General features: G+C 48.9%; 1 protein-coding gene across 1 annotated transcript in view; it reads left to right on the top strand.

Moving 5' to 3' along the window:
* The window catches only part of LOC144176041 (uncharacterized), a 90771-nt gene extending 77816 nt beyond the window's left edge, over positions 1-12955 (top strand). Inside the window, exons 3-4 of the mRNA XM_077705160.1 lie at positions 8732-9001; positions 12156-12955. Of these exons, the coding sequence (XP_077561286.1) occupies positions 8732-9001; positions 12156-12195 (310 nt within the window). The 3' untranslated portion in view covers positions 12196-12955. The remainder of the gene's footprint in view (positions 1-8731; positions 9002-12155) is intronic.
* Positions 12956-13716: the final 761 nt, after the last annotated feature.

The raw sequence follows: 13716 nt of genomic DNA, 5'->3' as shown, positions 1-13716 counted from the left end.
AAGGCGCGAGGCAATGCGAGTGAATGTTACCTATGTACACAAAGCTGGTGTAAATAGTTATATACTTTTATAGTGGTGTGCAGCCATATATCGCTATACAACTATATACAACTATACAACTATATAGGGTATATAGTGATATATACGGTAGTTATATTTAAAGGGGTCCTGAAATACCTTCCGCCGATGCATGGATGTACATGTAATCAAATAAAGCAATGTATTAGCAATCTCCTCCTGCAAGAATTTTGTTAAAGCGATGAGTATTAGCTGAGAAATCGTAAATCAAAAACCACGCATAATCGTCGCGCCGTATTTCCTCCTCCTTTCAACTGTTTCTTCGCTGTTGGCCTCCCCTCCCATGATGCTCCGCTCCTCAGCGGTGACGTACTTCCTCTATTGCGCTCCCACAGACTGCCGTCTGCTACGCGCCAGCTCTTTCGGCTTTTTCGTCTTTGTAGACACCATGGACACTCCTCTAAAGGCTGGAAAAGCGAACGAAAGACCTGGCCGCATGTGTGCGGCCTGGCCTTGCCCTTTCGCGGTGTACGTAGCTGCAGTTGGTATCGGCGGCGAACTCGCAGCCGCGCGGGGAGAATCGTGCGCTCGTTCCCTTTGGTGCACCGCGCACTGTTTATCCAAAAAGCGCGGTCTCAGATGTGGCCCCGCTGGTGCCGGGTGTTATTTTGCGGTGGTTGTAATTCCTACTACCGCCCCGCACGGGGCACCTTGAGTATTCATGGTGACGGTGAGCAGCGACACCGCGGACCCCGAGCTCCCAACATAAGCCGTGTCCAACCGTGGCGACGTGTTTAAAGGTGAAGGGTAGAAGCCGTAAACGGTGGCCGTCGGAGCCTTGGTCAAGCTCCGGCCGATGGGCTCCCTGCCTGTCTACCAGGCAGGGAGCTCCGGGACCTCTTTGACTACCAGGGTAAGGTCAAAGGAGAAAGTACCCCCGTCTCCCTGCTTTTATACTATGCTTTATGGTATTGTCTAAAACCCCCTCCAACCGTGATCGGCCTCCTAAAAGGGGCCGCACCGAAGTATCGTTCCCCCCATTGCCATCTCTGACATTTCCTGAACCAGATCATTACTCTAGATTTCTTGTCATGGAGTCCCTGAATCCAACCCACCCTCTTGCATCTCAGTCAGTCTTCTTGATCGCCAAGTATCTTGAAGCCATAATAGGAAAATCGTATAAATGCAAAAAACAAAGATCTGGTGAACTCCTAATCGAAATAAATGACAAGCAGCAGTCCACAAAGCTTCTAGCTCAGACAAAACTGGCTGATCTAGACATCAGGGTCGCACCCCATCGGAGCCTAAACAGCTCGCAGGGTGTGATATCCGAGACAGACCTCCTGAACGAAACCGATGCGGATCTCCTTGCCGGCTTGAAGGATCAGGGCGTCACTGCCGTGAGACGCATCACTATCCGCAGAGACGACAAGGAGATTCCTACCAAACACATCATCTTGACTTTCGACCGCGCAGTTCTTCCACAATACATAAATGCAGGTTTTATCCGTTGCTCCATCCGTCCCTACATCCCGAACCCGCGGCGCTGTTTTAAGTGCCAGCGGTTCGGGCATGGTACAAACTCTTGCCGTGGCCGAACGACGTGTGCGAAATGCGCGGCGCACGATCACCCAAGTGACAATTGTCCATCCGATACCCTGTGTTGTGTGAACTGCGGCGGGCCGCATGCAGCGTACTCCCGCAAGTGCGAAAAGTTTCAACTGGAGAAAAAGATAATCAACATCAAGGTAACCGAGAACCTTACCTTCCCAGAGGCGCGAAAGAGGTTCGCCTCTTTCCCCCTGGGGAGGTACGCCGACGCAGCTCGCCGGGGGGCGGAGCGGCGTCTCGTTTCCACAGGGACCCAGTTCAGCGAGTCTGACCTGGTCCCTCCGCCGCCCCCCCCTGGGTTGCCTCTGGCAGCCCAAGCCACCACCACGCCGCTTGCTGAGGCAGCAGCGGTTGTGGTGGCAACCTCTTCCATCGGGACCGGTGCCGCTCCCGCCTCTGTCTCCCCGTCCTCCAGTGCGTTGGAGGGTACCGAGGTGATGGACACCACGGGCCCCGCACCGGTTCCCACCGCCACCGCACCGCCCGTGCCACCTCTGGCGCCCCCGACGGTGGCGGCTCAAACGAAGGGCTCCCGAAGGGGGGCCAAGTCCGGGGGGCCCGGTCCGTCGGGCACCCCTCGGACATCCGACGACGAGATGGATGTTGGGCCGTTCCTGCCTGCAACGCAGCGCAAGGAGCGGCCACCGACTTCCAAGCCTACAGAAAGGACAAAAAAGCCCAATCCAAGAGTAACAGCCCCGAAAGACGACACATGAACACACACGAACACACACATTCCAGTCATTCTTAAATTTAAATAATGGGAACAGAAAATATCATCCAATGGAACTGCAGAGGCCTCCTTAAAAATCTTGACGATGTGTCTGAGATTCTGCATGCCAGTCAGCCAAGTATTATGTGTCTCCAGGAAACCCACCTCAACTCTAAACAAACAAATTTCTTAAATAGGTACATGGTATTCAGAAAGGACAGGGTTGGCTGCACCCACTCTTCAGGAGGTGTGGCCATTATCGCCCGGAAATCATTAGCATGCCACCCTGTCACTTTAAACACTGTCCTCGAGGCTGTAGCGATCCGTACCATAATATTTAATAGGTTGATAACGGTATGCTCCATTTACATTCCTCCTGATTTTGCACTTCTGAGCTCTGATTTCGAGGCACTGGTTGACCAGCTGCCCGAACCATACATACTAACAGGCGACCATAACGCGCACAACTCTCTTTGGGGCTCCTCCAGAACGGATGCCCGAGGTCGCCTGTTGGAGAAGTTTCTTACATCCTCCGGAGCATGCCTTTTCAACAAAAAACAGCCTACATATCATAACTTAGGACACAATACATACTCTCATCTTGACTTGGCTATTGGTTCCGCAGTTCTCTTTCCATGTCTTGAGTGGGGTGTGGGCACGGACCCATATGGTAGTGACCATTTCCCCACTTCATTAACGTATATAGGTATAGGCCCGAGCAGTCCATCTTCCCATAACAGGTTTAATGAATCCAAAGCAAACTGGAGTACATTCACAGAAACATCTAAACTACACCACACAACCATAAAACACCTACACGTGGAGGAAGCCGCCCAACTCGTCACGGCGCACATCCTCGACGCCGCCGAAAAGTCCATTCCCCAGGCCTCCAGTGGGTCCCGCAGCCCAAGGAGGCCCTGGTGGAACGAGGACTGCAGGCGGGCGCGAGAGGCCCAGAAAAAGGCGTGGGGTGTCCTTCGCCGGTACCCCACGTCAGATAACCTCATTTCTTTTAAACGGGCAAAGGCTTTTGGAAAGCGAGTGCGTCGTGAGGCGAAAAGGGAGAGTTGGCGCACCTTCCTCACTTCCATCAACTCATACACTGACACACATAAAGTCTGGACACGAATACGAAAACTAAAAGGACAACAGACACACAGCCTGCCCCTGGTTAGTACAACAGGGGACACACTGGAAGACCAGGCTAACACACTTGCACAACACTTCGAACACGTGTCCAGTTCAGCACACTACACTAACACTTTCATGAAACACAAAACATCTGTAGAAAAGAAGTCCCTGCGTGATAACAACAAGTCGCACAATTCCTACAATTCTTGTTTTTCAATTCATGAGCTGATGGTTGCTCTGAGCACATGTAAGCCTTCAGCTCCAGGTGCAGACAAAATCACATACACCATGATACAACACCTACACCCAGACACTCTTGAAACACTCCTTCATCTATACAACAACATATGGCTTTCGGGGCACATTCCTTGCTCTTGGAGGGAGGCCATAGTAGTGGCTTTCCTGAAGGAAGGAAAGGACCCTTCCTCTCCCGCTAGCTACCGGCCCATCGCCCTCACAAGCTGCCTGTGCAAGCTCCTCGAGAAGATGATAAACAGGAGACTCGTGTACTTAGAGTACAACGGTCTTCTCGAGAGCTGCCAGGCGGGCTTTAGGGCGGGGCGATCTACGAACGATCAACTCGTTGCATTAGAGGCGTATATCAAAGATGCTTTCCTCCACAAGCAGTACTGCATGACGGTCTTCTTTGATCTTGAAAAGGCGTACGACACTGCTTGGCGGTACCGCATCCTTAGCGATTTGAAGTCCTTTGGCATGTCGGGTAACATGATGAATACGCTTGTTAGTTACCTGTCTGAAAGAACGTTTCGCGTGCGAGTTGGAGCTGCACTCTCTAGGGTTCATGTGCAGGAAAACGGCGTGCCGCAAGGTGGTGTTTTGAGTTGCACTTTGTTTATTGTAAAAATGAATTCTCTTCAGAAGGCACTGCCACCATCGATCTCCTGTTCAATCTATGTAGACGATATTGTAACTGTCCTTCAAATCGTGTAACTTGTCTATCTGCGAGCGCCAAGTGCAGCTTGGTGTGAACAAGCTAGCCGTCTGGGCAGATCGCAACGGTTTTAAATTTAATCCGGGGAAGTGCACTTGTGTTCTGTTTTCTAAGAGGCATGGCATGCGGCCGGATCCAGACATTCGACTCCACGGTGCCTCTATTCCTGTCCAAAAGGAACACAAGTTTTTAGGTATAATCTTTGACGAAAAGCTCACGTTTATCCCACACATAAAACAACTAAAACATAAATGCTTAAAAACAATGAATATCCTGAAGGTTCTCTCGCACATCTCTTTTGGTGCTGACAAACAACTTCTGTTGCGTGTTTTTACCAGCTTGATAGGTTCACGATTGGACTATGGCAGCGTTGTCTATGGGTCAGCCACTAAAACATCCCTCAGAATGCTGGACCCTGTGCTTCATCTAGGGCTCCGCTTGTCGTGTGGCGCCTTTCGGACTAGTCCAGTCGAAAGCCTGTATGTAGAGTGCAACAAATGGAACCTACAACGTCAGCGAGAATACACAGACCTCCTTTATGCTTTTAAAATTTCATCCATGCCTCACCATCCTTTTAAATCAGTTTTTCATGATACCTCCATGACTGAACTCCTTTTAAATCGACCATCGTTCTCTGCGCCCTTCTCTTACAGAGTTAGAGAGGAAGCGTCAGAGCTTGCTGTCTCCTTTTTAAATACCATCCAAAGTTCTGTAACAGATTTCATAGCACCATGGCATCTCCGCCCTGTCTCATGCGACACATCATTCACACATGTAGATAAAAACCGAGCTCCCACATGTGCAATTATGCAGCACTTCTTGTGTTTGCAGCAGAAGTACCAATGTTCTGAATTTTATACGGACGCCTCTAAAACTTCCACCTCGGTGGCCTGCGCGGCGCATGGGACCGGCCTTAGTGTCACTAGAACTCTTAACAGTAATACAAGTATCTTTACGGCAGAGGCTTATAGTGTACTTCTGGTTGTTAATCATATCCTTCAAAGCCACATCCCACAATCCATTATATATACAGATTCTCTCAGTGTTGTGCGGGCGTTGTCTTCAACAAAGTATTCCAAAAATCACGTTATAAATTTAATAGTCAAGGGTATTATGTCTGTGTATGTCCACAAATTTGAACTAGTCCTTTGCTGGGTCCCTGGCCACTGTGGTATAGCCGGGAACGAAGCAGCGGATCGAATGGCTGCTGCTGCTACACTCTCGAATGCAGTAGACATAACCACATTACCCTACACTGACGTGAAACCACACATCAGACAACAACTTCGCAAAACATGGCAAACACACTGGAGTGAACAGACAGACAACAAGTTACACGTAATAAAACCACACTTGGGACCATACACCACCGACACACGCAATAGATACACTGAAGTCGCCTTGGCCAGATTACGGATAGGGCATACTCATGCAACACACTCGCACCTTCTCACTGGGTCTCCAAGACCTCTGTGCAGTAGGTGCGGAGAGGCCCTATCCGTGATGCACATCCTCATACAATGTAAGGCACTCGACACTACACGACGCAAACACTTCCCTCAACTACACACACGACATATTCCACCACACCCGTCACTCTTCTTAGGAGACGAAGCCCTGTTTTCAATCAAACGCGTTTTCGAGTTTCTCACCGACGTAAAATTTTTACATCTCATTTCTTATCATGCATGTTGACAACCTGGCCCTTTACACTAGTCATCTTCATTACGTTGTGTTTTACTTTGTTTATTTTTACTAAAGTGTTCTTTTACTTCCATGTCACTTTCATGTAATCACTTTTGTTTGGCGCTCTTTGCCCTTAGTCGGCCTTGCGCCATTAAACTCTAAACATCATCAATTCCTACTACCGGCGGCATGTGAAAAAAGACATTTTCAACCGACACAGAACCCGTGCACAAAACGCGCCGGATCGGATCTCTTTATCAGCGGCGATGAACGGGAAGGCGCAGAGCAAACCAACGCCGCACTCGATCAGCGAGAACCCGTGTTCTGACAAGCTGCACCCATGTGTTGCATTCAACACTGACGGGAAAGCGTTTGTTTGCACTTGTTTGGATAGTCGTAAAATGTCCAAACACTCCGGCACTCCGCTAGCAGATCAGCCGGCGAGACATTTCGGAAAACATTTGACAGATGGCGCCGTATTCATTAGTGTGTCGCTACGCAAAACTGATGAGACGCTCTACTAAAACAAACTCCCCTCGCGGTGTTTACGTAGCGGGACGCAAAAATTTAGCGTTTAGCGTATGCAAAGGCCACAAACGCTGTACTAAAACTCTATTAGCAGCAAAATAGCGTGCGTATGTGAGACCGCTTGCGTTCACAAAGCTGCACGCCGAGCGCGTACGTTTCAAACCTAGTGACATCGTTTAAATACACTGGCAAGCACAGTGTAACTAGAGTGAACTAGAATTATTCTAGTTCACTCTAGTGTAACGTAGTCAGATATCAACCGTATGCTCAGGCGACAAGCAAGAGCTTGTTTTATGTGGGGCGGAGATTGCGCATAAAGGCCCGTTCGCACTTGCGACGAAAGCGAATGAAAGCGGCAGGAATTCCGTCGCTTTGTCGCGCGACGATCGTTTTTGTCGAATGGTCGGGACAAATTTTCGTCGCGCGACAGAATTCCCGTCGCTTTCGCTCGCTTTCGTCGCAAGCGGGAATGGAAAGTTCTGCCGCTGCCGTCTGCTACGCAGCTCGGAGGTAACCGCGCGATCTGCTCGGGCCGGACGAACGCGCACACTCCTAGGGTGCCTCGATGCGCGCCCGCTCCGCGCATCGAGGCACCCTACACACTCCCGCACGGCAGCGCTCCAAGCGGCAGCCGTCCGCGTACATCGCTCCCGGCGTCCGCCTGGAGCCCGCCCTCGGCACAGTAGCCAGTATATTTGAAAGGCACTATAATGGAGGATATTTTTTGCTTCCGATGAACCTAGTTCTTTGCCCCTGTGTTTTTAAATACGTGAAGTGGTTAGCACGTTGTCCTCACGCAGCTCTGTATCGTCGTAGCATCGCTGATTGTCCGAACGAAGCTTGCAGCTAAGCCAATGCAGCGACCGAAGCTGTGTGTGTGTGTGTGCATCGCCTCCTGTGTGTTGTGGACGCCTTCGTTTCGCGATGAAATGCGACATTGTACTTCCGCTGGTGGATAGTGCTTCCCATGGTCTGGATTATCTTTCTCGAACGACGTACCACTCAACCTCGCATGGGGTATGTGTAGTGTGCCTGGCTAAAAGCCTTCTCGCTTACGCGCGAGAGTTGTGACTCGCTGTTCGTCCCCGCAAACCGGGTGTAAGGTGAGTGCCGAATTTACGACGGGCAGGAGGAGGCAACACATCGTCTGTCAATCGCGGTTCAGACTTGAAAACGCATGTTGTGACGGTGCGTTCGTTCGAAACGCATCTCTGGATTGTTTTGAAGTTGAATAAAATGTACGCGTCAAACCCGGGCATTCGGCTCAGGGCGTTCTCTGCGATTGCACCAAAGAAGTGCCACGGGGCTTTCTTTATGGTACGTACTCACGTAAGATAAAATCCATGTCGTGTTATGGCCGTGTTGCATTCAATACAAACGGTTAAGCCTTTGTTTACACTTGTTTCGTTTGTCGTAAAATGTCAAAGCACTCCGGCACTCCGCTGGCAGATCAGCCGGCGAGCCGATGCTGAGCAGACGACACATCTCTTTGCCGGAAGTGCGTGAAAAAGCCGCCCAATAGCAGGATTTCTACCTCGTGACGAACATCAGAGAATCGATGATGTAGACATGTGAAGATGGCGGCGTCCAAAAACACGAAGGAAAGGGTGAGAAAAGGGCGACAAACTTTGAAACAAAAGTGTGAGCTTTCCGCTGCGCGTAAAAGAGTAATACTTGGCACAGGTGACGTTGACGACCCAATCTAACGATTGCGCTAGTTCATTTAGTGTGCTCAAAATGCCTTTCAGGGCCCCTTTCACGCTCTTTTAGACATGCGACTTGAATACAAAGGAGGCATTATTTTTACATTACCGCTATCTCTAATATTTGCAATTATTTTTCAAAGTCAGCGCGCAAGGTTTACATGAAATAAAAAGGAACACCGGCAAATAGCGAAAAAAAGTTTTGCCAAGTGCACACGTGAGTTTAGCTAAGCTCTACATTATGCAATGAAAATGTTTCAGGAAACGTTCAAGAAGAATGGAGGTACGCAAGTTCTGTACGCGGTGCACCACTGGCTACTTTTTGAATGTGCTATTGTTCCTTGGTTTTCGCGCTGAGTTGCTTTCTCATTCACGCCTCGGATATCACAGGGGCAGCCTGGCCGTGCCACGCTCGCGCTACTTGATAACGGCGATCTTGGCGGCTCTCCTCGCCGGCTGCGTGTTCGCAATAATCCGGGACATGCACTGGGCCAGCCTGCTTTACCGCCAGCCGCTCGAGAAGTACGAAAGAAAAGCCGCAGAGGAACTGGATTCTCGCAATGAGGCAACAACTGCGAAAACCGAAGCCCAGCGCGCAGCGGTTCGGCTGAGTCCAACTACAACAACGGCGGCGACAACGAGAGCAGTGGAACATCGCAGGTAAGGACTCCTCGGGCAAGCCTTCCTGTAAGGTCCAGCGTTTTCAAAGCATATCTGTTTCAAAATTCGGCATGCTTAATCGGTCTTACAGGATTCCATAGATTTTTTTGTTCTGCGTCCTTTGGGAAAGACAACTTTTGTTTGTTTGCGTGCTTGCTGATTGTATGCGGCTGCAGCCGAAGGAAGCGTCCGCCAGCCAGAAACTGCACGTCTGCTTGCCGAGAACACGACAGAAGGCTCTTTGAATTTAGCTTCTTTTGTGTTATCGTACCAGAGGGAGCGGGAAGGGGAGGGGGGGGGGGTGCGCACAGCACGGACTCCCGCAAAACATTCTTTTGTAACATAGTTACGGGGCGCCGCACGCGGTCGTGTCTGCCGGACACCGGCGACATCGACAGTGTCCTGGTGTGCGCAACGTGTAGACTCTGCTAAGAGAAGCTGAGCCCCGAATCTCCCCAAATACGAATATTTCCCCGCCCCCCCACAATTCGAAACCATCTCCAGAAGAGGCTGAACGATGCCGACCAACGGCTACTCGCAACACGGCCTCCGTCAAGAATTCGTACCTTTTTTTCTTTTTTAAAATGTAGTGTGTGACCTCAGCTTCCTTGCAGCTCACTTTTATGGAGTTCAATGGGTCGTCACATAATGTACCCGCCGCGGTGGCAGGCGTTGCGCTACTCAGCACGAGGTCGCGGGTTCGATTCCCGGCCGCGGCGGCCGGTTTTCTGTTGGAGGCGAAAAGCCAAAACGCCCGCGTGTACGAGACTTCGGCGCACGGTAAAGATCCCCGTGGGGTCGAAATTAATCCGTAGCCCTCCACTACGGCGCGCCTCATCGCCTGCGTTGCGCCGGCGCGTAAATCCCTACAATCAATCATCAATCGTCACAATGTCATTTTATTTTAAACGCGTATTTTTGTCTTTTGTCGGTGAACATGTATCCAGCTAAACACGTTTAGGGTTCTTCTGGAGCACATGTAATTTAGTTTTAGCATTTATGTTAGCACAAAGTTGCGCCAAATGAGCGCACTAAATAAGCTTTTATGACCAACTAGCCATGGTTTTATCAGTGTCTTTTCGCGAGACGTCCACCGGCGAAAACTATGAGTTCAACACCTCGTTAAAAATCTCCCTGGCTTTTTTTTACATCCTGCGGCTTTGTGCATTTAAAACCGAGCTATGTAGATCATAGTGCAGTAATTATCGTTGTGCTTAATCCCCTGGGTAATACTTACGTTTGATATGTTGCAAGCAAATAAATATTTCTAATACGAAATTGCTGGATGGAGATCACGCTTTGATGCATGGGCATTATCGGTAGTTTCCCAACACAATTTACAAAACTGCAGTAGCTTCGTCACTCGGAGTGGCTAACATAAACATAACATAACATAAAACGCTAACATAAAATTCCAGAAAAAATGAAGGAATGCTCGTTTAGGTAACAATACAAACTGAAGAAGACACATTGATGTGTCGATAAAGTTAATTTTTCGATTTAAATGTGATTCAATAATTTCTTTGACAGAAAATTCACTGCTTTGTAGCTTAATGCTGCGTTGAGGGACACTTAGGGACACTTGCTTTGTTTATGGATAATTCTTGCTCGAGTGCAGTTGATTTGGATGAATGTCTACTGCGTAAGCTATGTGCATGCCCACCTGCAGTATTTTTTTGCACTGTTAGAGGCGAGCTAAAGGCTCGGTATAATCTGGTCCTGGCTGCATAAATATTCTCTATTTGCCTATCATTAATTTACAAAGGATATATGTCAACTACGACTCACACTCTTGAGAGCTGGTGTTTAACAAGGTTTGAATTCAAGCATGGCGGCCAGTGTGTAATCATGAGTAGCGTGTGAATCCGATTTGCAAAGTTCTGGCAGTTTGATTTTGACCACGGCCCGCGTAGAATTAACTATTGCCTATCGACATCGCCTTGTCTTGAAAACGCGAAGCCGCCGAGCTCACTGACCAGCGTAGCGATGAGCAAAGCCAAGACGTTTTCGCAACGTAGCCGTTTGCCGACGAAGTAAAAATTTAATTATTGGTATTATTTAACGCGTCGACGTTACACAGGCGATGAGGTGCGCCGCCACGGAGGGCTCAGGATTCATTTTGGCCGCGTGGGGATCTTTAACGTGCACCGAAATCTCGTACACACAGGCGCTTTTGCTTTTCGCCTCCATCAGACGAGCAGTCGCCGCGGCCAGAATCCAACCCGCGTCCTTTGGCTCCGTATCACAGCGCCTTAGCCACTGCGCCACAGCGGCGGGCAGAAAGTACACATTTGGGCCCTTTTGCGCGAATGGCGATGTGCCATCGTTGGTATATGCAGGCGCACGACGGCTCCCGTTTCGTTTCGCATTGCTGCCTAATTACTTGGTGTTTGTGTTCAGTTCCTCAGGTGGAAGAAAAGACATCGGCGGCCGCCAACACTGCAACCACCAAAGCTGTGTGGTAGCAGAAAGTAGTGCTATGCAATTGAATCCATCCTCCATAAAAAGTTTTAAAGTAACTCGCTCTTTCTTTGAAAAACTACTACGCCAACAGAAAATTGCCGTCATATTGGTTACAGACTTTATCGAAGCAGGCAATTTGTCAAATAGCCAAGTGTAGAGCGTCATAGAGGTCATCGTAACTGTTTACACTGTAAGAAGCAGTGCATAGCATTGCGTAAGGTGGCCTCTGCGAATAAGTTTCCCTTCCTTCTCGGCAAAAAAGGCGGCAAAGGCTGCTTGACCAACTTATTTTTTTATTCCTCCAGCTAAAGGAAAAATACTCTGCAAAGCGTATTAACTTTTCTTTCTACATATTTCTGATTACTCCCCGACCTTGTGTGCGCGGGGCGAATGCGAGGGCGAGGAGCATGTTTTTTGGCCCAAATAATTCAAGTGTGAATAGTTTTAGGACAACATTTGTTTTTACCGAGTGCAATTTCTTAGCGACGTCGCCCTTGGGCCACGCGAACACTCAGGTGCACGCGTACCCGCGATCTCGATCTTCCCCTGGGTAAGATCGAGAATTTTGATGGTTGCCGCACCCTGAAAGGCGTGCTGCACGTTTCAATGAAGATTTCCTTCTTGAAGCTGCTACTGACATCTAAAGGTCTTAATTAACAGCAGCGGTTGATTCGGCTGCTTCCTCCCGCAGAATGCGCCGCTCCGTCGTGAGGCACCCTGCGAAGATCTGAAGCACCGCCATTCGGTGGCGGCTGTCGTCGTTCCAGCGCTGCTTCGCGTCGGGAGCCGTTGTGCCTACCTTGACTACCCGCCCAGCATCGCACAGCACAGGAATATATGAACGCGTACACGTAGATCCCGTGTTTTTGATTGGCGCATGCTGTCCCCACTCCATCCAAAATGCCTCTCTCGGTGAACTGCTTTCAAATCGCGCACATTTCACGTCCCTAGTCTGCATTAAGTTTGCGCATCAGTAAAGCTTTTCAAAGACGGCGGTCTTAAATTTCTTGGGCTACTAAAACATTTTGGTCGGTCTGCCTGGACATCGACTCAGCCGCCAGTCCAGAAGGTAACATAATTCTTCAAGGATCCCTTTATGCAGGCAAAACTTTTCCAAACTACTAAATCTCTGTCGATGTTCATACTTGTCAACACTGTTCAGCAAAAAGAACACAATAGGCAAATTGGAGGCAAGACATCAATACGCAATTGGCATTCGCAGTGTTCTTTTAATTTATTATTTATGGATGCTTGATTTTTGCCATAAGAAATCAAAATATATGCGCAGAGATAGGTTTCGCGCCCTCATTGATGATATTTCGTTGTGCTGGCGGGAGGTTTAAACGTGTACGTCCACCGAACTTTTGTACGTGTACAAAAAACGTGTACGTCCACCCAATGCGAACTTTTCGGTGTCCTTTTAGGACCTTTTTGGGGCCTATTCCCTTTTTTTAAGGTACAGCTTCCATCTCACTAGATATTGGTTGCTGTGAGAGCTGTATATCTGTATATGTGTTTATTTGAGGGCCACATTTATCCAGTGCAATTAATGTGGCTTCAAGCAAGCACGTGACAGACACGACAGCGCCTACCTTCGTCTGCCACGTCCTTTGTGTGAAATATTTGGCCTTAACTGTGGTGGATCATAGAACAGCAACTAGAACCGGCTCATACATTTTTATCCTAATAATGCTTTTCAGTGCATTTCAATCGTAGGGAAAGAACTGAAAGTCCATCAAAACAAGCTTTCAGAACTATTCCGGCCATCTGGCAATGTCGAGAATAGTAACCAATCTCCAAACACACCACCGCTCAGTACTAGTTTCCTGCACGATGCGAAGCTTGTTCTGTCGCCTAATTCACGACCATCGCCTTGCTGAAATTGAGAATTTTTCTGGCTCCTTTCCGAAAGTTCACTTGAGAGTATTCAATGGCTCAAATGGTTCAATGTATTTAATTTAGGGTACTCTGTACAACATTTATGTGTAAGTGCACGGGTGTTCAAGGCTCCACTTATCCCATGCAACATACTTTGAATGGGGCTGGCCCGAAAATTTCCCAATGCAAAGCGGAGCCCCAGGCGCCGCATTGACTCTAGCATTGTTAACGCACTTTTGAGTCTAACATTGTTGACTGTAACATTGTTAACGCAATACTGAACTAGAGGATGTGGATGTAAAGCTGTTTAGGTTTGTGGACGATTACCTTGTTTTGGTAAAACATCGTCCGGGCGGCATCGTGCTTCCGGAAGT

This window comes from Haemaphysalis longicornis, unplaced genomic scaffold, assembly GCF_048455015.1.
Source record: "Haemaphysalis longicornis isolate Haplotype H1 unplaced genomic scaffold, Haemaphysalis longicornis Haplotype H1 scaffold_3, whole genome shotgun sequence".
NCBI lineage: Eukaryota > Metazoa > Arthropoda > Arachnida > Ixodida > Ixodidae > Haemaphysalis > Haemaphysalis longicornis.
This window is presented reverse-complemented; position numbering and strand designations above follow the sequence as displayed.